Here is a 25,930-nt window from a genome sequence, read left to right on the forward strand (position 1 = left end):
TGGCTGTGGATACGGTGTATACGTTCGCCTATATCCCATACGCGGTAGCTTACACACACACACACACACACACACACACACACACACACACACACAAAATTACGTGGCATGTAGGACACTTGCTTGTCTGTGTTAGTAGCCCCTCGCCGCCTGCAGTCTTTGGCCGTCTTTGTGAAAAAGAAATCCAATGTTAGACAGTTTTCAGCTGAATGTTAGACTTGTTTGTGAGCGTAGGAATACTACCTCGACGTTAAAGAAGCGATGTCGTTCCAATTAATAAGTAACTGTTAGATTGGTGAATAAATTCGTAGCGTTTTTGAATTGATATGGGTTTATTTATCGATTGTCACTTTTTATTTGTAGTTCACTGTTGCTATTCGAGTTTACATATTGTCATTTTGGGATAGTGAGCGGAACTGTGGACGCTAGAAAATGAAGTGCCAAGTGGAGAAATAGAAACTTCCCAATATATTCTTCTGTTTCAGTTCAGTAGAGGGGTGACAGGAGCGGAGGCAGCCAGAAACATTTGCGTCGTGTATGAGGGTAATGCCATTGTTCAGAGCACGGCTAGAAAATGGTTTTCTCGTTTTCAGGAGGATCGTTTTGACATTAGTGACCCTCCACGTTCAGGAAGACCCTCAGGGTTTGAAGAAGATCGTTTGATGGCATTGTTCCACAATAATCCACGTCATTGTACTCGTGAACTAGCAAATGTGATGAACTGTGATTATTCTTCCACCGTGCGACATTTGTTTGCAGTGGTGAAGGTTCAAAAATCGGCTGTATGGGTCCGCATGCTCTAACCTAAAACCACAAAGCGAGTGACCATATAAGCTCCTCTGCTTGATCATCATCAATCGGATCGTGAACAATACCGACAATTCCTATCCTGTATCATTATTGTGGACAAGAAATGACGTCTTTATGCGAACGTAAGGAAAAGGAAGGAATAGTTGACCAAAAAAGAAAAAAGAAAAAAAAAAAAAATAGAAGCAGCAACTCTCCATACAAAGACTTGCGCGCATCCACAAAAGATAATGTTATAATGTTATGCATCAGGTAGAACAGCGACGGTGTGGTGTTTTATTTAGTTTCCCCGAAGTGTAACCATGTCTATTGTCAACAACAGAGACGTCTCTCAGACGCAGTCCAAGAACAACGACCAGGAAGACTGCGTGAAGTGATGCTACTCGACGGTAACGCCTGCTCGCATTCTGTTAGACTGACAAAAAACGCTATATATGAGCTGAATTGGGAAGTCATTTCGCACCCACCTTGTTCACCTGATGTTGCGGCCTCAGATTTTCTTATTTTCCGCTCTCTATCGAACATCCGCGCGGGGTACTTCCTTTCCGAATGAAAATGCGCTCCAACATGGCTCGAGATCTCCTTCGCATCAAATCCATATGATTTCTATGAGTCACTGAATCGAAAAGGTACCCCAGCGTTGGCAGGCTATTGTAAACAGTGAAGGAGAATATAATATTGATGTCCCTCGGGCATGGATGTGTGTTGTTCTTAGCATATGTTAGTTTAAGTAGTGTATACGTCTAGAGACCAATGACCTCAGCAGTTTGGTCTCTTAGGAATTCACACAAATTTGAACATAATATTGATGACTAAAGTCTCTGTTGTGTTTATGAAACTTACGGAAAAACGCAACGAACTTGTTCACCAACCTAATATTTGCACTTACACATTTGTACGCGATTTTTTTCCCTTCAGATATATCCTTAAGCTGCATAACTTTTTTGCAATCTGTCAACACAATTACACTAGATGTGCTGTTTTCGGGATATGTTACGCGTCAGTCTGGAAGTCATCCTGCACGAGGATTGACCCCAAAAAAATAAAGACCCACACTGCAAATTTATGTACTTACAAAATGTGTTGAGGTCGTGGTTCCCTTTAAAGTTGCTCACAGTTGCCCGCTTTCATTCATTCCACTGTTCAAAACATTTTTGTTGATCACTTTACTTGATCACTTTACTTGTAGCTGTGCAAGAAATTAACTGTTTTCCGGAGGAGTATAAGAACATTTCTGCAGCAAGCTAATCGTCCAGTAGCAATAACGTGATCTTTTTTGTCCCACAGCGAAGGGACACATTTCGAGTTCGAAGAACAGTCAGCAAATGCACACATCTTCGCCGAGGATTTTACTGAGTCGTTCAGACAGTCGTTCATCCCCCGCGCGATCCGCGAGTGGAACAAGGGGGAGGGGGAGGATATGACTTTGGCTCGAATAGAGCCCTCCGCCGCACACCGCTTGCTGGCTAGCGAAGTATATATGTAGATGAAGATTTGTAGATGTAGAATAACTTTCGTGGCGATGTAGTAAACGAAGATATACACTCCTGGAAATGGAAAAAAGAACACATTGACACCGGTGTGTCAGACCCACCATACTTGCTCCGGACACTGCGAGAGGGCTGTACAAGCAATGATCACACGCACGGCACAGCGGACACACCAGGAACCGCGGTGTTGGCCGTCGAATGGCGCTAGCTGCGCAGCATTTGTGCACCACCGCCGTCAGTGTCAGCCAGTTTGCCGTGGCATACGGAGCTCCATCGCAGTCTTTAACACTGGTAGCATGCCGCGATAGCGTGGACGTGAGCCGTATGTGCAATTGACGGACTTTGAGCGAGGGCGTATAGTGGGCATGCGGGAGGCCGGGTGGACGTACCGCCGAATTACTCAACACGTGGGGCGTGAGGTCTCCACAGTACATCGATGTTGTCGCCAGTGGTCGGCGGAAGGTGCACGTGCCCGTCGACCTGGGACCGGACCGCAGCGACGCACGGATGCACGCCAAGACTGTAGGATCCTACGCAGTGCCGTAGGGGACCGCACCGCCACTTCCCAGCAAATTAGGGATACTGTTGCTCCTGGGGTATCGGCGAGGACCATTCGCAACCGTCTCCATGAAGCTGGGCTACGGTCCCGCACACCGTTAGGCCGTCTTCCGCTCACGCCCCAACATCGTGCAGCCCGCCTCCAGTGGTGTCGCGACAGGCGTGAATGGAGGGACGAATGGAGACGTGTCGTCTTCAGCGATGAGAGTCGCTTCTGCCTTGGTGCCAATGATGGTCGTATGCGAGTTTGGCGCCGTGCAGGTGAGCGCCACAGTCAGGACTGCATACGACCGAGGCACACAGGCCCAACACCCGGCATCATGGTGTGGGGAGCGATCTCCTACACTGGCCGTACACCTCTGGTGATCGTCGAGAGGACACTGAATAGTGCACGGTACATCCAAACCGTCATCGAACCCATCGTTCTACCATTCCTAGACCGGCAAGGGAACTTGCTGTTCCAACAGGACAATGCACGTCCGCATGTATCCCGTGCCACCCAACGTGCTCTAGAAGGTGTAAGTCAACTACCCTGGCCAGCAAGATCTCCGGATCTGTCCCCCATTGAGCATGTTTGGGACCGTATGAAGCGTCGTCTCACGCGGTCTGCACGTCCAGCACGAACGCTGGTCCAACTGAGGCGCCAGGTGGAAATGGCATGGCAAGCCATTCCACAGGACTACATCCAGCATCTCTACGATCGTCTCCATGGGAGAATAGCAGCCTGCATTGCTGCGAAAGGTGGATATACACTGTTGCTGCGAAAGGTGGATATACACTGTACTAGTGCCGACATTGTGCATGCTCTGTAGCCTGTGTCTATGTGCCTGTGGTTCTGTCAGTGTGATCATGTGATGTATCTGACCCCAGGAATGTGTCAATAAAGTTTCCCCTTCCTGGGATAATGAATTCACGGTGTTCTTATTTCAATTTCCAGGAGTGTAGTTTGTCACAGAAGTACCCTGAGCCGATTTGTAGGGAGATTATACCGAGATGAAGTGTAGATATGTTAAAGATGACTAAAAAAGACCCTACGAGACGAAGACGAGACGAAGTTCATTGGTCGCGATGTATGTAATGCCCTCAGTGAGCCGTTACTTGTCCACCGTTACTAGCGTCTTTGGTGGTGGTGGTGGTGGTGGTGGTGGTGGTTGTTGGGATGTTTAAGGGGGACGAAACAGCTAAGGTCATCAGTCCCCCGCGTCTTTGGTCAAGCATAATAACCGACACCGCTTATAGGGTTGTTGTCGCTTCATGCCGTCTAGGTAGTACGTTGCTTTGATCTTCGCCCTAGATTAGAGACTTTCATGCAGTAATTGATTGTTGAAGCCTGGTTCTGAAATATAATTTTTAATTTATAACGCCTTGTCCTTACGTCAAATTTTTTGCTGTTGCAGCGGTAGCATCTGTGCCCAAATGTTTTCCTTGTAAACGGCGATAGTTTAGATGGAGAAGATGGGTAGTATGACACTTTCCGAAATGTCGCGAGATATCAGCGCTACCACCCAGGTGGAGACCCGAGAAACCTTCATCAATCAAATGTTGTCCAGAAAGCACAGATTTCTTCACAGCACAGTGTTTATGGAAAAATAAGTAACAGAGTGAACACTTTAAACTTTTCATGTTCCGATCTGTGGCTTCCGTAGATGAAAGACAAAAGCATCTGATAGAGCTTTCGTTTAATATAAAGATTATATACACACATTACAAAAAAGTTGCATCATCCCGGTTCCCAGAACTCCTGAAGATAGACGTTGACTGTGCACATTGTATCACACACAGTCCCTTTGACTGTTCAAGAGATATCACTAAACAAGCCCAAAGATGTAAACAACCATGCATGAGCAGCGCCCATTAGACAGGAGAGGGTCCGACAGCCAATCAGTTCCAGTCATTACAGTAGGACAGAGGTGCACATCTCGTGTTCTCTGTAGTTCAACCATGCCTAGACGGTCAATACCGCGATTTGATCGTGTCCGCGTTGTTGCTTTGTACCAGGAAGGGCTCTCAACAACGGAAGTGCCCCGGCGTTTCAGAGTGAACCAAAGTGATGTTCAAATCGTTCTAAGCGCTATGGGACTTAACATCGGAGGTCATCAGTCCCCTAGACTTAGAACTACTTAAACCTATCTAACCTAAGGACTTCACACTATCCACGCCCGAGGCAGGATTCGAACCTGTGACCGTAGCAGCAGCGCGGTTCCGGACTGAAGCGCCTAGAACTGCTCGGTCACAGAGGCCGGCTGATGATGTTCAGAGATGGATGAGATACAGAGAGACAGGAACTGTTGATGACATGCCTCGCTTAGGCCGCTGCAGTGGATGACAGCTACCTCCGGATTGTGGCTCGGAGGAACCCCGACAGCAACGCCACCACATTGAATAATGCTTTTCGTGCAGCCACAGGACGTCGTGTTACGACTCAAACTGTGCGCAGTAGGCAGCATGATGGGCAGCTTCACTCCCGACGTCCATGGCGAGGTCCACCTTTGAAACCACGACATCATGCAGTGGGCCAAACAACATGCCGTATGGCATCACGTTCTCTTCACCGATGAGTGTCGCATAAGCCTTCAACCAGGCATCATCGGAGACGTGTTTGGATTCAACTTGGTCAGGCTGAACGCCTTAGACACACTGTCCAGCGAGTGCAGCGTATTTGAGGTTCCTTGCTGTTTTGGCGTGGCGTTATGTGGGGACGACGTACGCCGCTGGTGGTCATGGAAGGCGCCATAATGGCTGTACGATACGTGAATGGCATCCTCCGACCGATAGTGCAACCATATCAGCAACATATTGGCTAGGCATTCGTCTTCATGGACAACAATTAACGCCCCCATCGTGCACATCTTGTGAATGACTTCCTTCAGGATAACGACATCTCTCGACTAGAGTGGCCAGCATGTTCTCCAAACATGAACCCTATGGAACATGCCTGGGATAGATTGAAAAGGGCTGTTTATGGCCGATGTGACCCACCAACCACGCTGATGGATCTACGCCGAAACGCCATTGAGCAGTGGCCTTGATGAACTTGGATGGTTTTTCATAAGCGATAAAAAGGGTGGAAATGATGTTTATGTTCCAGTTTTTTCTGTGCAGGTTCCCTAACTCTCAGATTCGAGGTGATGCAAAACATTTTTTGATATGCGTATTTTGCATTCGTGCAAGTGGTTTCATGGTTTCAACTCTCTCTCTCTCTCTCTCTCTCTCTCTCTCTCTCTCTCTCTCTCTCTCTCTCTCTCTCTCTGTTGAGGTATTTACATAATGTTGAAAACTAACGTAAAAATCTTCACACCGCCACCGCAATTGTTGAGAAATGTCGTTTTGTTGACAACATTATCAGCGTAGACATTGTGCACAGAATAAGCTTCTTCCCCTTCCGCCTTTCATACTCGATACCGTTGAATCAGTGTAGTCGTCACCTTTGAAGTTATTTGCGTTCTACCTGATTTTTTGTTGATCACAATGTTGTGAAAATTCGTCTAGGTAAGTCTGTTGGGGCCGAACATCTTTACGGTACGCCAAATAATACTGTGGTGCCTACTACATAAGCGTTAGTGTTAATTCTCTGCTACTGCATAAAATACAGTATCCGTCGGTCTGTAGATACAGTAGATCTACTAAAGCGGGTTACTTTCTTACGTCTGATGCGTTTCCTTAGAATTTCTCTTATTGACTTGTTTAATTTTGTGTTGGCAGAAGAGCCAACACCGTGTTACTAGAGGAGGCCGAAATGTACGCGTTTTAGCTCACGCAGGCTGGCGTGAGGAGGCAAGGACTATAGTGACGTGAGGTCTGGAACATGACAAGGAATGAGAATTCAGAAAGCGGACGAAATTAGTTTGATACTTAACTTTAACCCATCAATGATGAACGTCGCTCTTGACGGTACATGAGTCACAATATTATCTGTTCAGAAGACATAGTAACTGAATATGGCACCTTGCTAGGTCGTAGCCAATGACGTAGCTGAAGGCTATGCTAAACTGTCGTCTCTGCAAATGAGAGCGTATGTAGACAGTTAACCGTCGCTAGCTAAGTCGGCTGTACAACTGGGGCGAGAGCTATGGAGTCTCTCTAGACTAGACCTGCCGTGTGGCGGCGCTCGGTCTGCATCACTGATAGTGGCGACACGCGGGTCCGACGTATACTAACGGACCGCGGCCGATTTAAAGGCTACCACCTAGCAAGTGTGGTGTCCGGCGGTGACACCACAAATTTCTTTTTATTTCGTATTCTCAAAACGCGTTTTGGCTTCGTGACTCTACACTTGTTATGCTGCTAGTATATTTTTTCGCTGTCACTTCAGGGAATGTGTGTGTGTGTGTGTGTGTGTGTGTGTGTGTGTGTGTGTGTGTGTGTGATTTGGTACAGTATGGGCAACCCCCTATCCTACACCTTTCGCTTCTTTTTGGCCAAAGCAGAAGACTGATTCATGAAACCAAAGGTCGTTGAACAATTCCCAGTATCTTATAAATTTAAAATTTCTATCTCCAGTCTGTTACCACGGCACAGACAAGGATATATTGAAATTAAGACATGTATCTGTGTCTGCATTCCTCATGCCGCCATAAGGTGTCTGGCGGAGAGCACTTCGTGTATTTACTGTTGCTTATTCTGTTCCATTTGCGAAGGGCGCGCTAGGACAATAAGCTTTGTATAAGGTAAGATGTACACTGACGAGGAAAAATCGAAACACGAAGAAATAATCAGTTTAGAATAATGAAATTTCGGGAACACACTTTTAAGTAATTAACATTGCAATATCACTAGTTAATGTAAGCGAGAGAAAAGGCATTACATATGTGGAATACTGGTAAACTAATAACCGGTATAACCCCCAAAATGTTGAATGCAAACATGTAAAAGTGCATGCATTGTGTCTTATAAGTGTGGGTTGGTGGAATGAAGTTCCACGTCTGATGCACTTGGTCATTGCAGGGACAGTTAATGCTGGTTATGAGTGACGTTGGAGTTGTCTTCCGATTATGTCCCACATGACAGATCTGGTGATCGAGCAGGACAAGGCAGAATGTTGACACTCTGTAGAGCATGTTAGATAGCAGTATGTGGGCGAACGTTTTCCTTTTGGGAGGCACCCTGTGGAATATTGTCCATGAATCGCAGCATAGCAAGTAAAATCACCAGAATGACGTCCAGATTCGCAGTCAGGGTGAAACCTCAAGAGTGCTCCTACTGTCACACGAAATCGCACCTCAGTCCATAACGCCAGGCGTAGGTCCAGTGCGTGTAGGCCGCAGACACGTTGGTTGCAGGCCCCCACCTGCTCTCCTTCAAATCAACACACGGTCTTCACTGGCTCCGAGGCAAAACTGGCTTTCACTGAAAAACATAGCAGACGTCTGTTGCGCCCTCCAGTGAGCTGTCGCTTGACACAACTGAAGCAACAAGAGGGTGGTTCGGGATCGTAGAACGCACATCACAGGGCGTTTGGCTCGGAACTGTCCTTGGAGTAACCGATTTGTAAAGTTCATTGTGTCATTGTGGTGCCAACTGCTGCTGCAGACGCAATACGATGCACCACAGCCGTACTCTGAAAACGACGGTCTTCCACTCTCGGCTGTTTCTCGCGGCCATCCGCATCCGGCCTTCGTGCGACCATATCTTCCCGTGACCACTGCACTAGCAGTCATGTACAGTGGGTACATTCCTGCCAAGTGTCTCTGCAGTATCACGGAAAGACATCCAGCGTCTCGTGGCCTAATTACACGACCTCGTTCAAAATCAGTGAGGTATTGATAATGGCGTCTTCGTCGTCTTAGAGGTATTCTGAAATAAAATCGACTCGCTACGACCAGTTTCAAAGGTAACTAACGCTGACGAACATTGTACCACGTATTTACAGCAAACCTGATTTGCATCCTCATCGTGGCACTACTAGCGTCGTTCTTAAGCTACTGCCCTGAAATTTGAATAGACGTCATCTTTCATGTGTAGAAACACGCCTGCAAACTTTCGTTCATCTCGCAATACTCCTCTTGGTGCTGCATTCCCCCCCCCCTCCCCCCCCCAAGAGTACATATTTATATAATTTACACTACTGGCCAGTAAAATTGCTACACCACGAGGATGACGTGCTATAGACGCGAAATTTAACCGACTGGAAGAAGGTTGTGTGATATGCAAATGATTAGCTTTACAGAGCATTCACCCAAGGTTGGCGCCGGTGGCGACACCTACAACGTGCTGACATGAGGAAAGTTTCCAACCGATTTCTCATAGACAAACAGCAGTTGACCGGCGTTATCTGGTGAAACGTTGTTGTGATGCCACGTGTGTGGAGGAGAAATACGTACCATCACGTTTCCGACTTTGATGAGGCTCGGATTGTATCCTATAGCTATTGCGGTTTATCGTATCGCGACATTGCTGCTCGCGTTGGTCGAGATCCAATGAATGTTAGCAGAATATGGAATCTGTGGGTTCAGGAGGGTAATACGCAACGCCGTGCTGGATCCCAACGGCCTCGTATCACTAGCAGTCGAGATGACAGGCATCTTATCCGCATGGCTGTAACGGATCGTGCAGCCACGTCTGGATCCCTGAGTTGACAGATGGGGACGTTTGCAAGACAACAACCATGTGCACGAACAGTTGACGTCGTTTGCAGCAGCATGGACCATCGGCTCGGAGACCATGGCTGCGGTTACTCTTGACGCTGCATCACAGACAGGAGCTCCTGCGATGGTGTACTCAACGACGAACCTCCAGATTCTGTTTACAGCCTCATGATTGTCGCATCCGTGTATGGCGACATCGCGATGCACGCACATTGGGAGCGTGTATTAGTCATCGCCGTACTGGCGTATCACCCGGCGTGATGGTATGGGGTGCCATTGGTTACACGTCTCGGTCACCTGTTGTTCGCATTGGCGGCACTTTGAACAGTGGACATTACATTTCATATGTGTTATGACCCGTGGCTCTACCCTTCATTCGATCCCTGTGATACCCTACATTTCAGCAGGATAATGCGCGACCGCATGTTGCAGGTCCTGTACGGACCTTTCTGGATACAGAAAATGTTCGACTGCTGCCCTGGCCAACACATTCTCCAGATCTCTCACCAACTGAAAACGTCTGGTCAATGGAGGCCGGGTAACTGGCTCTTCACAATACGCCAGTTACTACTCTTGATGATCTGTGGTATCGTATTGAAGCTGCATGGGCAGCTGTACCTGTGCACGCCATCCAAGCTCTGTTTGACTCAATGCCCAGGCGTATCAAGGACGCTATTACGGCCAGAGGTGGTTGTTCTGGGTACTGATTTCTCAGGATTTATGCATCCAAATTGCGTGAAAATGTAATCACATGTCAGTTCTAGTATAATATATACTCCGTTTATCATCTGCATTTCTTCTTAGTGTAACAATTTTAATGACCAGTAGTGTAACATCAGAGTTTTTTCGTGAGGTATATATGGGAGGAAGACTCTTAGAAGTTTCCGCAGAAATGCACATCTTGATGGGCAACACCTTTTTTGCAGCGTCTGCCAATGGAATTGGATGAGCATATCCGTCGCATTTTCATGCTTTCCAAACCAATTTGTGAAGAAACGCACTGCTCATCTTCGTTTCTCTTTTACTTATTCCATCTATCTTACCTGGGAAGGTTACCAATCAGAAGTGAAATAATTAATTATAAATGCAACAAGAGTCTAAATTAAATTAAATCCTTCATGGGCGGATCCACATCATTTGGATTCTTTCAATGAATCCGTCGGGCAGTTGCCTTTCCTGTGGAGGGATTTATGAGGTCGTTCTACTTTCAGTAGCACCGTATGCGTCCTTCCAGATATTTAACGAATGTTACTGTTTTCAGCTAATGTTCGGCAATCGTCAGCTGCCATTCCCTACACCAAGTGTCGAGCCTCTGCAGGTCTTCCTCCATTTACTTGGGGTTTTCCGACGTTACAGCGTACCTGAATGCAGCAGCGTCATACGCTAACAGCCTTGTGCAGATGCCGACGTTATCCGGTAGTCCATTTATATATACTGTAAACCAGTTGTTTCAAACTTTTAGGTCCACGGCTCCCTTGGCCTGAACATAAACTCACGCCGCGCCTTTCACACATAACATCTGTGTGGGGTCAATAAACTTAAGTTTCGAAAAAACTGATTTAGCATATTTATTCCTTTATTAACTGTTGATGTAACACGTTTTAGTCAATTTTTAATGTTCTTGTATCTTATTCTTACAACGAAATATATGAGAAGATTGAACTTTTTTCTGCATCATCAGGTCTTCAAATGTGGCCACAGAATTGGAAATTGCGACTTCCATCTCTTTTTCAACATTGATTCACAATCTATATTTCGTGTTGATGACTGTCAGTGCTGAAAAACTTCTCACTTACGGAGGAAGTTGCAAAAGCATCGAAACTCATAGGGTCTTGTTACCAACTTACAAATTCTCCTGTTTTACAAAGCTAAAAAACCCAAGCAGTGATGAGGAAACATCGATTTCAGTATGGAGTAGCAATAAATTGCTCGTGTTCTTCAGTGGAAACTGTTGACAAAAGTTCTGTACTGAAAGAATCTTTAATTAAGTAGTGTTGAACGACCTTGTTCTGGAAACAGCTGCAACAAGCAGTCAGTGAGTTCAGTTAAATGATCGACAAACACAGATTTCAATTCTTAACTCAGCTGAAAGTAATTCTCTTCTCAAACCGTGTGAAGAACAAGGAAATCGTAATGTGTATCTTTACCATTCATATTTTTCTTCCAAAGGCTGAAATTTTGTCTGTCGGTTGGAAAACATTGGTCTTAACTTGAAGGGATACATGAAATGATTTGAGTTTTTCAAAGATGTTACATATATAACCTAGTTTCAGAAAAAAACTGTCTACTAATTTCTCACCATTCAAATGTTTGTCTTGAGCAAGGTAAGAGTAAAGTTCATTCTTGAATTCATACACCATTTTCAAGACATTCCCACGTGAGTCAGCGAAACAAACAAATGACAGATCGTGGTCGTTCTTTATTTCCTGCAGTAGTACATGTGCAACCTAAATTCAAGTCATTGCCATCGTACTTCCTGTATTTTCGTCTTTTCACGCCGTTAGAACTGCATTATAAATTTGAAATATCACGATATGGACTTACATTTAAAAGTTTGTCCATGCTGAAGGAGAAACATTTAAAAATTCGTCCATGTTGAAGGAGAAACAACATCACAACAGAATTAACCTTCAAACTGATTGGTAGTGAATAAAAACAGTCACGTAGTACGATTCAGCTGCCGTCTGCCACGCTTACATAGTAACAACACTACTTTCCTGCCCGCTTATCACTGATGGCGCACACGTTGTTCTCTTACCGAGAAAACAGATTAACGAAATCGCTTTTATGAATCCACAGTCGAGATTCTTTTCTCCCCTAATGTAACGGGAACCGTGACGCACAGTTTGAAAACACCTGCTGCAAACAGTACTGGTCCTGTAAAACCTGTTGTTAATACGCCCGGAGCTGCTATTCGATTGAATAACTCCGTTCTAAGTTCCCTCTGCTGGAAACCCACAGTTCAGTGACCAGGCTGATCTGATATTACACACGCTCGTATTTTGTTCATGAGAGGACAGTGAGGAACTGTTACGAATGCCTTCGGAAGTCAAGGAACACGTCAGCGTAGGCGCCGCTGTCTGTTGCCATCTGGTACTCGTGAACAAAAGGGCGATCAGAGTTTCACACGATCGGTGTTTGCAAAATACATACTAATTTCTTGAAGGAGATTTTAAAACAAAAGTAAAACTTACTTAGTATACCAGCTTTAAAAACTTGTTAGGTAATTGCTGATGCTATAGAAACTCGCCACTTGATTTTCGACGTCGAAATACAAGCGCTTAACATTTATTTCTTGATTCTTAAAATCTCAGATAAAGCTGCGAGAGTGAGACTGACATGAAAAATATTCATTTACTTCATCAACATAAAGAACTTATTTGTTTCCTCGCGTGACGCTTACATTTTGCCACTAATTTGATTCAGCCGTCTTCATTGAGAGTTAAACTAATTATAAGAAAACTGGTAATTTATAGTCTATAGTTTCGAGTGACCGTTTATGTGTTGCAAATTAAATCCATGAAGCACTTGAAAAGGCCATTTTTCTGTGCTAAATTTGTTCCTTAGCTGCGTTTCGCCTCTATTGAGTTAGTGGACTCGCAGCCCCGTTGCACGCAACGTGTTTCGTGCCTGTTCGGTAGCATGTATGCCTCAAAAGCCATTGCCGGAAATGGACAGAATGCTTGTTTATGCATGCGTGGCCGTTCTCCTCAGAGTTCTCATGTCTGCGGGACCAATGCAACATTTGCACCGTTAGCTGTACGCGTCTGGTGCCTGTGCTCACAGTCTACGGTGATTGTCACAGGTCCTCCGGGAGCGTGTGAACAGGCTTCTGCCAATCACTAGCTCGCCGCCAGCAGTACCACTGCAGTTCCTCAGGGACACGCTTGCGGCGTGTACAGATTGAAAGGGAGCGTTGACGACAGGCATTGGGATTCGTCTGTGGGGAAGCAATGTGCGTTTAAAGTACCTTTTCCTCTGGTAATTCGATAAATCATTACGATATCTCAAATAGTAAAGTCTAATGAGTCAATGTACTATTCAAGGGCAGCATTACTGTGTTGGCTGCAATGCGCAAACTTGCTGGGACTGGACGCAATAATACGTGAAAAAAGAGAAATTTGTATTAATAGGGTTTTGGCTCTCCTTTTGTATGAATTGTAGTTCTCGATGTGAGATGATAGATAGAAATCCCACCACAAGAGTCAAAGGGATACATAATTAATCCTTCGGTAATAAGGAGATCACTAATTCAGTGTTCATGAAGGAAGCTACTGACTGTGCAGCTTGACCTCCAAAGTACTGCGGCAAGGTTCATTTGCATTCAGGTCAGGGGTGTAAAACGGCAACGTGAGGTAAAGTTCTTGGTTATTGTGTTCATTAAATGAACCTCGGCCAGCGCTGGAAGGTCACTCACCATGGAACAGAGTTAACATCAATGAGAGACTGTTGTCGTCCTCATAATCGCACCCAGTAACCCGCCCCGTGGACAACACGTGTGGCTAGACCACCTCACATAATTACTAAACCTTCATTATGACACACTGCAGGATGGACACACTTAATATGATAGACTTCTGTTGAGGTTCTGCCAAGTTAGTTAGTTCGTTAGTTATTTAGTTACCTGTTCCATGGATAATTTGAACGATTCTTTTATGGAAATGATGTGCAACGAGTCAGTTTGCAGTATTATGTATATGTGATTAATGTTAAATGAACAGGCCGGCCGGAGTGGCCGAGCGGTTCTAAGCGCTACAGTCTGGAACCGTGCGACCGCTACGGTCGCAGGTTCGAATCCTGCCTCGGGCATGGATGCGTGTGATGTCCTTAGGGTAGTTAGGTTTAAGTAGTTCTAAGTTCTACGGGACTGATGACCTCAGAAGTTAAGTCCCATAGTGCTGAGAGCCATTTGAATTAATGAACACGATATTATTTGTAGTCCTACTCATGCAACTACACTTAATTTTATTTTATTTTTTCTACTGGCTGCCAGTTTTTAAGTAGAAGATTCACTGGAATATGACGTTTGTCTAGCGTAAATCATTTTAAATTGTATTTAAAACTTGTGTGCCGGCCGGAGTGGCCGTGCGGTTCTAGGCGCTACAGTCTGGAACCGAGCGACCGCTACGGTCGCAGGTTCGAATCCTGCCTCGTGCATGGATGCGTGTGATGTCCTTAGGGTAGTTAGGTTTAATTAGTTCTAAGTTCTAGGCGACTGATGACCTCAGAAGTTAAATCGCATAGTGCTCAGAGTCATTTGAACCTTTTTAAAATTTGCTTCGCTACCTGTCACACACATAATGTTTCTGGACAAATGATCAAAAATTTTTATTGCTGCGCATCAAACTCATTTCTGAGCTACTGACGGCTTTAACAGTGGTAACAAAGGTCATCTAGTGTTGTTGATATGGACATCACCGTTCTTGCTAAATTGGGATGGATTATTTATGACGAATATATGCATTGTGACGGCGCGGCCACAATGCCCAACTCCTTGATGAGATACCTACATAACGTCCGTGGGTGAATACCACATATTATTCTTACTGCTCCTGTTTGCGCAATCCGCACTTTCTTTCTAAGTGATGAGTTACCTAAGAAAATTATTCCATAAGACATTAATGAGTGGAAATATGCAAAATATGTCAGAATGGTGATATGTCTGTTTCCAAGATTAGCAGTTACCCCAGAAGCTCAGTATTGTGCTTCTTCCAGTTCAAGTTTTCATCAACATGTACACTCAAAAATCTGGAGCATTCTATCCTATTTACTGACTCCATTGGTCGAGATTAATGTCAGCGAAGATTTGGATGACCGGATGATATTCTGTCATTGTTGTTCTGTCCAGTTTGTATGCTCGCGTCGCCAATTTCTCCGTAACTGCATGGTTAATTATTGTTTATAAAATAGCCACTACATCATGAAAGACAGCCGCTTGCATTTCACGCTGGCCAACTTTTTCTGATTCATTTTCTTGTAGGTGAGTGTTCATCTGAGGCGTTATCTGAGATGCTTTTGGCTTGTGCTTTTTAACCATGATCCACTTCAGTGACCTTTTGTCTCAATATGTCAGCTTCTACATTCGGCCATGTTGTACTTGGCAGATTGCGTTTTTCATTGTTTGAACTACAATATGGGCAGCAACAAATATTTCAAAATCGACTGGTCGCATTTCTGTATTTGTGTTCTAGAATATTCTTCGTAATCTGTACGTGTAATGTACTATTGAAACCCCAGAAGCGACCGGCGAAGGCAATCAACCAGCAAGTCTTCAATTCAAATGTTGTCGAGCAGAATACCGCGGACTAGTCCATAATTGTATTGGCATTTTTTACAAATAACTATAGATGAAGGCTAGATTAAAGAAAAGCAGACGGAAAATTTTCGTGGTCTGGCGGGGATTTGGCCCCTCAACATCTCGGTTCCCACTAGCCCACGACGGCGTCTGCAACAATACACGCGGAAGTTTACGGAATGTGTTCAGCGACGAGTGGTATAGCACTTTGCCGCCGACAGGTGCGGGCCGGCAAGTTCAAGGCCGACGCGCCAGCGTATCGACCTTCGGCGTCCTTCCGGCTGTAGGTGCACGTCCACCTTAAGACCCGTTCCAGCCAGAGGCCAAGAAGCCATCGGCCTTGCCACACAGCGCGGATTGAGACAATCCGAACTGCGACATTTACCGTGCTGTGTGGATCGGTGCGCCAAGTCGTCTCTCTTTTTTTATCTCACCGTCGAAATTATGTTTTCTAACGCAATAAGGCTCTGAGAGTGTCAGACTAGAAGTTCAAAACATAAGCGCTTGATTTCCAGTCAACCCTACTTTCTACATTTTGTGGACCTAAATGCTGTTTTCGTCAGTGGCCTCGTATTATGTAGAAAGGGGTTTGGTTTAAATTACCATTAAACTCCAGATTCCTAGTGAACTAGTTCTCTGCTGAGGGGAAGGCAAAAGTGTTCCAGTCACACTTAGAGCTCAAGGAAGTTAAATTTTTACAGGTTTCTTTTTACACACACACACACACACACAAAATATGTGTAGAATTAAAAATAATATGTAATAGGTCATGTTTTAAACAAATAAATAAATAAACAAACAAAACACACAGTTAATAAATTAATGAATACAGAGTCTCATGAATGAATGTTTAAATTTAGGAAACATTCACAGGTTTCAAACTGCAACAGTTAATTTAAAGCAACACATGAATAAAAATTAGCTCTACTTTGTACAGGTGTGAAGGTCTTGGTCTGAATCCTAGATCAGTTCTAGAATTCTTATTTCATTTATCACATTTTTCACCCCTGCAAATGTTTATTAATGTGAAAAATGATGCTGAGATCCATTGTGATTTGATACATTCAGCTGTAGATACCCATACGATTGCAGGTACCACCGTAATTGGCTGGGTAATTCAATTCAAAGGTTGGAGGAAGTTCACGGCATTACCACTTCCAATAGGACTGTGCCCAATAAAGAATTGTGGTGTTCAAACCAAACTTAAGGTTGATAGCAGCTCTGCTCTACTATCCAGACATAGCGATTTAGTTATTAAAAAAAAATTACAAAAAAGTGCAGATTACGAGAAGGTAACATTTTACGATTCATATTTTACAAGCAGGCATGTCCGAAAGAACAGATACCATCTTAGTAAATATATCGTTAAGGCTCACCAGCCACTTGACCATCTTCTTCTTCTGCGCAAATGCACAAACAATGCCCGAACTCTTACAGGAATCGGCAATGCGCCGCGAGTAATGAGCATAATGGGCGGCGGCACTACCAATTTAGTGCGGGACAATACGTTGAGAATGTGGGTTTCGCGGAAGGCGTGCTAGAGATAAATCCCTGCAGTCGTGCTATCCTCTGTGTCCCTGGTGGCTCAGATGGATAGAGCATCTGCCATCATTTTCATCTGTCCCTGTTGACGTATGTCAATGCCTGTAGGCAGCTAAGGGTGTTCATTTCATTGTAATTTCAGGCTAAGTTGTGTTTGGCAGAAGTCTAACAGCAATAACACAATTGCCATCGAAATTGGGTTCATCTAAAGACAGTTTGGAAACATTACTAAGATTTTCTCATGAAGGAGGATGATTTCAAAACATGTGATAAGATGCTGAACAGCAACAGTAAAAGCAACCAAGTGGGGCAGTGAGTCACAGCTAGTGTAAGATCTGCAGTAGTGTTGTTGGCCATGTTACAGTGCTTTTCTGACTTCCTATGTTAAGATGAATGAATTGACATTAGTTATGAGAGTGCCCCCTTATGGGCTCATGGAACTGTTAATGACAGCATTATTTTGTCTTGTTTGCCTTGAATTTCACCTGAATGAGTCAGGTGTACTTTTATGTTAACACAATCTTGACAATTTGATATTCCTCTGTCTATCTGTACGCAGTTTGCTTCATGCTGATTTATTTTCTCTTCTAGGGGCGCCATACAAAGACTGGTCAGCTGGCAGCCATCAAAGTTATGGATGTCACTGAAGTGAGTACTACCAAAATAGAGAGTATGGTTTGCATAATAGCTTTACTTTGCATGGTCCTGTGATCATCTTAGGTGTATGTTATAAGTGCTGTAACTGATTTTTAAGTATTTGTAGGACAGAGAAAATATTGTTCAGTGCTGGCCAGGTATGAGTTGATATTTTTTGGATAAACATATGTAAAAGTAATATGAATAAGCTACATATGTTTCTCACTATTTATGCATAATTTACACATGTCAGATCTGCCCATTTAAAGCAACTAATTCGGACTCGGAATTAGTATTCCATTTCAATGTACAGTGCACATGATATTGTATGTGGAATTTTTCTGAAATATATGTTTGCCTGTTATCAGTTGTCATTCATCTGGAAACAGTCTTTGCATTTCAGTGCCACTGTGAACTATTCAGATGTGCCCATATATACTATACTATACTATGAGAATCATTAGGGAGCAGAGTGTAGCCCAAAATCTTTGCTTCTCAGACTGGCACACACCTTTTATCTTACACAAAATTTGAAAACTATGCACTCTTTGCTGCAGAATGAAAGATTGATTCCAGAGTCAAACCTCTGTTCTGTTTACCGAGCGAGGTGGCGCAGTGGTTAGCACACTGGACTCGCATTCGGGAGGCCGACGGTTCAATCCCGTCTCCGGCCATCCTGATTTAGGTTTTCTGTGATTTCCCTAAATCGTTTTAGGCAAATGCCGGGATGGTTCCTTTGAAAGGGCACAGCCAATTTCCTTTCCAATCCTTCCCTAACCCGAGCTTGCACTCCGTCTCTAATGACCTCGTTGTCGACGAGACGTTAAACACTAACCACCACCACCACCACCACCACCACCACCACCACCACCACCACCACCACCACCTCCACCTCTGTTCTGTTGTTAAGTAATTTTCCCATGGTGCCCTTTCTTTCAGGAACACTACTTCATTAAGGTATGCATGATGCTTTTCTGTTGAGTTTGTAAAATTATAGTACTGGTGCCAGCAAAAGTAAAGCTCTGAGGTGGGCCGTAAGTTGTACTTCAATAGCTGAGTCAGTAAAAGAAAGTCAAGTGCAGTGTACGTGAACTAAAGTAATGGTACTGTAGTGAACTTGAGAACTTATTTTGTGACATCAGATACCATGAAAATTACCAATCATGTGGCCCCACATTGGGCACCAAAATTGTAAATTACATGAAATAAAACACACATTGTTCATAATTAACGGGTTAATGTATGAATGTAAACGACTGAATATATGATCAAAACATGAAAGAAATGTATTTATTTTTATTGTGCTGTTTATGCAAACCAAAACAAAATTATAAATCTCAGTGCTGATTTGAGTGGGCGTGGACACGACTCAGTTATTAAGGGGATGGAGGGGGGGACAAATCATCTCACCATTATTCATTATCGTTAGTCGTGTAGCGCTGACGGAGACAGGCGCTGCGTCGGTGTGGCATGTCGCCTCGGAGCTGTGCTGTGAGTGTCAGATGCCCTCATCAGCAGTCGCGGTGGGTCGCAGATACGATCTCCATGTTGTCTGCCCATTGTCGGTTGCGTGGCTGAAGTGGTGCTGTCATGGCATCAGAAGGCGGATTTTCATGCGTGGTGGGAGAGCACCCATATCCTCTTGCTTCGGCAGTGTTTCCACGACTCCCCCTTTTTCCCTTCTCATCCCTCTCTCAGCTCAACTCCTCTTTGAACCATCATTCGTTTCAGCGTTGTTGTTGTTGTTGTGGTCTTCAGTCCTGAGACTGGTTTGATGCAGCTCTCCATGCTACTCTATCCTGTGCAAGCTTCATCATCTGCTTAGTGTATTCATCTCTTGGTCTCCCTCTATGATTTTTACCCTCCACGCTGCCCTCCAATGCTAAATTGGTGATCCCCTGATGACTCAGAACATGTCCTACCAACCGGTCCCTTCCTCTTGTCAAGTTGTGCCACAAACTCCTCTCTTCCCCAATTCTATTCAATACCTTCTCATTAGTTATGTGATCTACCCATCTAATCTTCAGCATTCTTCTGTAGCAACAAATTTCGAAATCTTCTATTCTGCTCTTGTCCAAACTATTTATCGTCCATGTTTCACTTCCATACATGCCTACACTCCATACAAATACTTTCAGAAACGACTTCCTGATACTTAAATCTATACTCGATGTTAACAAATTTCTCTTCTTCAGAAACGCTTTCCTTGCCATTGCCAGTCTACATTTTATATCTTCTCTACTTCGACCATCATCAGTTATTTTGCTCCCCAAATAGCAAAACTCCTATACTACTTTAAGTGTCTCATTTCCTAATCAAATTCCCTCAGCATCACCCGACTTAATTCGACTGCATTCCATTATCCTCATTTTGCTTTTGTTGATGTTCATTGTATATCTTCCTATCAAGACACTGTCCATTCTGTGCGTTGTCATTGGTGGACGAAATTTTCAATGTAGCTCAATAACAGATTGCCATTTCATTGCCACACCTCTCCATGCATGTTTGAAATTTTCTGTCTGGTTTGGGCATGCATGTGCCTTGAGAATTTGCGTCTTTCTCATGATTTCACATTCTTGAGATGTTTTCCTGCATTCTGAGGCTTTTGGTAAAGCAACTACACCACACTTATTTATAACCACTCTCTCTGCATGAGCCCTGGACAGACTCATGTTTGTGCTCCATCTAAAATCTGCTGGCGTCCATCATTTACAAGGAATGTCCTCACCATGGAGGAAAACATCATCTTAAGAATGCTGGTTTCTTTCACATGCCTCCCTGCGCTGATTCCCCGCTTTTTCTGCACGCTCCTCCCTGTGCCCGTGGGGTGCTGGAAATGTTGGCACATCCCTGTTTTCTAAGGCAGGTAACATGACTGCCGCAAGGCCAGAAGAACTGAGATACTTTCACGAATACATTCTTGGCGTTCTGTCCTAATGGCTGCAAGTGTCCATCAGCTCTTGGCATGCTTCTCGTTGTCAGACGGGCCTTTTGCATCGTGTCACTTCTTGAGCGAGGTGGGGACATCGGCCTGGCTTCCTGCTGCATGCTTACAGAATGACTGGACCCGGGGCTCACCCCAGGGAGTTCAGCCCCTTCCTTCTCCACGGCCGCTCTTGGTAACTCAGTGAAAGTGGCTGCGGTATTACAGTACTTGTAAGTTTAAGATGGAGAATAATGAAACAGTACAAAAACATACCTCATTTTTAGAAATATTATCTCATTCCCCTGTCTGCTGAATTTCAAAGTTGATGAATTTACCGAAGTTCACTGACTTTCCTAGCCCAATTCTTGTGCACCGAGGAGTAGAACATACATATCTTTTCTCTACTTTTCATCCAATAGAAAGCAGTGGTAAATTTGTCATTATTGCTGTAATTGTTGTATGCCTCAGAAATGACATGTTGCACAATGGAATATGTCATTTGTATTTTGTTTTGAATAGAGGACGTTTACCAGCACATACCCAGAAACATGAAGCAAAATGTTTAAATTAGTATCGCCATTTTGGAATGTTTTGCAGATGACAGAATGGTTTTGACATAAGGTGTTGAATATTTTAATTGATTTTTATTATATGCGTAATGTAATAATCGGGCAACAGTTGTTTGCTTTCATGAATGCCAGAATGCAGTTGTGTTCTGAGGTTACATGCCCTTGACAGCGATTTATTTAATTTATATTTATAATGGTTTTTCTAAATTTACCAGTTATGCACTCATTGGTTTGTTTTCTTACTGCTCATCTACAGCCTGTGGCTGGGGAATGGGTGTTGTCTCTAATTTGTTTACACAAAATTAATAGAAGTTGTCATGGTCAAATGCTAGTTAATATTGTCACATAATAACTAGCATCAAGTCACCTGAAGAACACCAGCCAGTGCCACTAACCACTTCTCCGCAAGAAATGCAGCGCAGTTCTTGACATTGTACCCTTTCCTGGTGAAACAGTGACCAATTGTTTCAGAGGTTTTCATTAGAGCTAACTACAGCATCTTGTATCTGTATCTTGTCAGGTGTCCACTGAAGGCGTCCCACATTCTTGTCATGTTGCCACAGCCTCTTCACTACGATGAGCATTGAAGGTGGCTCTTCATGTTGAAGTTTCAGTTATTGAGCAGGTATTCAGTTTCCTTGAATGAGAAGCCTTCCCCCATCTTGTTATCAATGTGCGTCTCAGGACTATACTAGGGCTTCATGTGGAGTACATTGATGACATATCTGCAGTTTTGTCTTCTTGATGAAGGATCATAATCTTGGATTACATATGTAACATCCAACAAGCAACGAAGAATATGATATGGCAGAAGGTAGCACTTAAGTAACTTTTCTGATAGTTCAGCTTTCTGCACAGGCATAGAAGCCCATACCGAGTCTCATGTACTGTATGTCATGAGCTGCTGCTTGGTGTAGTAAAGCTCTCAGTCCTTCTCCTGACAGTCCAGGGACCATAAGCAAGCCAGCTGCTGTGTTTTGGATCTCAGGATGAGGTGTTTTACGTAGTCATCATTAGTATCATCCAGATGAAACATGACCACTGTATTGATTATTGTTTCCGATTCAAGCCTGTAGTGCCTTGATTCGATGTGTTACATGTGAATGCCACCATAGGGAGTGTTGTATCTCAAACTCTCCGCTCAACATTAATTTACATTGTGAGCATATCTGGCAATGTCTTATCAAAGCGTTGTGTGAGGCCATTTGTCTTTGGGTGGTAGGCAGTTGTCATCATATGGCTAATGATGTAATGCAAAATTACTCTGCTACTAGTCTCAACTGAAAAACTTCTCCATGATCATAAATGACCACACAAAGGGCCCCATGTCGCAGAATGATGCCTGCTTTGAAGAACAACAATTTCTGGAGCTTCAGCAGTTGACACAGCTTTGGCGACAAAATCCATCGTTCCCATTTCCTACATCTGAGTCTGTCTTGGGTCTTCATGAATTGCAGGTAAACAGCTGTTGGAGTATCGTGGAAATACTTCAGGTTGCTGGTTGTAGATGAGCTGGGATGATGATCAACTATTTTTGCCCCATTATATCATAGTTCCTTTTATACAGTGTTCTGTTTGTAAATTGGAATTCTCATTTGGTTGTTCACTCCTCCTTAAATGCTCCTGCCTGATTGTCAGCCATGTTGGATCTTCCCTTTGTTCAGAAGCAGTGTCATTTAATGCAGCAGTAGCTGAGAGACTTCATCCATAATGTGTTCTGACAAAGGAGTCTCTCAGACAGTCAGCTTACTTGTGCTTTTGTACATTTTTGTGTACAACTATGACAGCGTACTCCTGATGCCTCAGTGTCCATCTCGACAGCTGACCTGACATATCCTTCACGCTAGCTAGACAGCATAGAGAACGGTGGTCTGTCATAAGGGTGGATGATTTGCCATGTAAATATGACCAGAACTTGCTGATGATCCAAGCAACAGCTTGGCACTCTTTCTCAGTTGTAGAGTAGTTCATCTCTGGCTTGGAGAGTGCTGCAAAAGCATGAAGCACCTTTCTGAATTTTTACTAGAACTGCACCAATCTCACACCCACTAGTGCCTTCGTGAAGTTCTGTCTCAGCATTCTCGACATACAATGTTAGGACTGGAGATGATGATCATGCGTCCTCAAGGCCGCGAAAGGTCTTTCTTGCACTTGTTCCAGGAAATTTAGCCTCCCTCTTCAGCTGTTCTTGCAAGTGATGTGCCTTGGTACATAAGTCCTTTATGAATCCTGGTAGTAAGAGCACATTCTGAGAAAACTTCACAAATGTGCCGAGGAGTTGGGAAATCTGTGACTGCTTTTATTTTCTTTGATCAGGATGGACTCCCATCACCATTAACTATGTGCTCCAAGATATTCTTTTATTGGATGAAGAAGAGGCACTTCCTCAGATTCAGGTGGAGGCCTGTTGTCTGAAAGCAGTTGAACATGATTGTCAGCTGGCTTAAATGTCCTCCAGATGTCTACAAAAGTAAAGCATTACAATTCCAATGGCACAACTTTGAACTCATAAATGCCATTAAGAGTTTTGAAGATAGTCTTTTCCTGTTCAGCCTCATCAACTCGATTTGCCAATGGCCTGTCTGCTTGCCCATATTTGGGAAATATTTTGCTTGTTTCAAGTAGAGTAGTGTGGTATCAGTGTGTGACAATGGGTAGACACCTCTTTTCTTGATTTAATTCGGTTGGTAGTAGTTGACTCAGAAATGCCTTGCACTCTCCTCCTCCTCCTCCTCCTCCTCCTCCTCCTCCTCCTCCACAAGGGTCACTGGAAAGGACCAAGAACTTTGAGGGTTCCGCGAAATCATCTTGCAGCATCTGCTCTTGTTCATGCTGGATTGTCCATTGTTCAGGTGGCAATACCCTACATAGATGTTGGCTAATTGGATGATCACCAGTGTTGTTTCACTGAGGACTGATTGGTCTCTGTTTGTTGTTACTTGGACAGACCACATCCTGTTGACAGTTATATACTAGCTTCCTCCACTGTGATTGCAGTTGCCGGCCGGAGTGGCCATGCGGTTCTAGGCGCTACAGTCTGGAACCGAGCTACCGCTACGGTCGCAGGTTCGAATCCTGCCTCTGGTATTGATGTGTGTGATGTCCTTAGATTAGTTAGGTTTAATTAGTTCTAAGTTCTAGGCGACTGATGACCTGAGAAGTTAAGTCGCATAGTGCTCAGAGCCATTTGAACCATTTGTGATTACAGTTGTGGTAGATGAGCATGATTCTTCATTGGTAGCACTAAGCCTTCCCAGACACTTTCTGTGGAATCCTGCCCACTCGTGTCTTATAGGGTGCCTAGGAAGCTGTTCTCGGATAGTTAGACAACAAGCAAGCAAATCGTATTAATGGAGTTTATTACGGTAATTGAATTGACAATACTTAACATTCGTGTTTACGTGATGGGTTGCAAGGAATTGGCGACATGCAAATAATCGGTGTCCTTTGATAGATACAATTTCCATGCAAGCTAATCACACAAGTTGATAAGTCTCTGCTATCATTAATATCACTGCGGTTCTTCTTGTGCCTGTCTTCTAGTCCTCTCTTCTAGTGCAATTCTTCTAATGCAGCTGAGGCTAGGCGGCACGTCACTCTTATTCTCTTCGTGTAGATGCCACTCCTGTCATGGTGGCATCCTAGTCAGCATGCTATTGGCTGACATTGTCTCACAGCCCTCTCTGCTGTATCGTTATTGATCTTCGTGCTGGTGTGTGTTGTTACGCCGGAACAGTTTCAGCTGTTCCTATGTACGTACCTCTAGGGATGAGTTGCATCTGTTTGCAACAGTTACTAATCCAAAGTTCTCAGTGACTACCTACAGCACTAGCAGTCTTTGCTGAAATGCAGATTTCTTTCATGAACCTTTGTAGCTTTTTGGAGTCGACAGAAACTTCACAGTTTAACAGAGAATCTAGGTTGATGACTGGAAATGGTCTTGTAGACAGTTGATGTCTTTAATGGCAAACAATCACACAGGGCAAAATTTGTTATGTTGCTTCTTAGAATAGCTTTGTTAATCTGGAGCTTGATCTATCACAGACTACGACTGCATGTAATGCTTACAATAAGTTTTGTACAAGAATGACATCACAATTACATTCTGTTAAGAAGACAAATTAGAAAGTCTGTGTTCTGTCATTTATAGTTGTTAATGGAATATATACTCCTATTGCTGATTATGTTTTCCATTTGTGTCTTTGAACATTATTGCTTTTGTATCATTGACATAGTCCTTTTTTAGTGTGGAACTGTAAGCATTCAACATTACTGAAAAAGAAGTCGGCCACCAAGTTGACTACTGCCTGGGGAAGATGGCCATTGATGACATTGTGGGTGAGATTTCCTGATACTTTGGTGACTGTCATTCTTGCCATCCATCTGTGGTGGCCTCACCTCAATAGAAGGTTACCTCGTTTAGTTTATCTGAGTTTAGCAGCTAGACGAGTGGCTGTTAGCTCTGTACATAAGTAGGGAGGGGGGGGGGGGGAGGGAGGTGGCTACACCATTTTGGGGAAGTG

At 43.9% G+C, this 25,930-nt stretch overlaps 1 protein-coding gene across 4 annotated transcripts in view; it reads left to right on the forward strand.

The window, feature by feature from the left end:
• Positions 1-25,930, forward strand: part of LOC126336522 (serine/threonine-protein kinase mig-15) — a 327,805-nt gene that overhangs the window by 94,988 nt on the left and 206,887 nt on the right. For all 4 annotated transcript variants that reach the window (XM_050000312.1, XM_050000314.1, XM_050000311.1 and 1 more), the window contains exon 3: positions 17,868-17,924. In XM_050000312.1, coding sequence (XP_049856269.1) covers positions 17,868-17,924 — 57 coding nt within the window. The remainder of the gene's footprint in view (positions 1-17,867; positions 17,925-25,930) is intronic.

The sequence above is a fragment of the Schistocerca gregaria genome, chromosome 2, assembly GCF_023897955.1.
Source record: "Schistocerca gregaria isolate iqSchGreg1 chromosome 2, iqSchGreg1.2, whole genome shotgun sequence".
Taxonomy (NCBI): domain Eukaryota; kingdom Metazoa; phylum Arthropoda; class Insecta; order Orthoptera; family Acrididae; genus Schistocerca; species Schistocerca gregaria.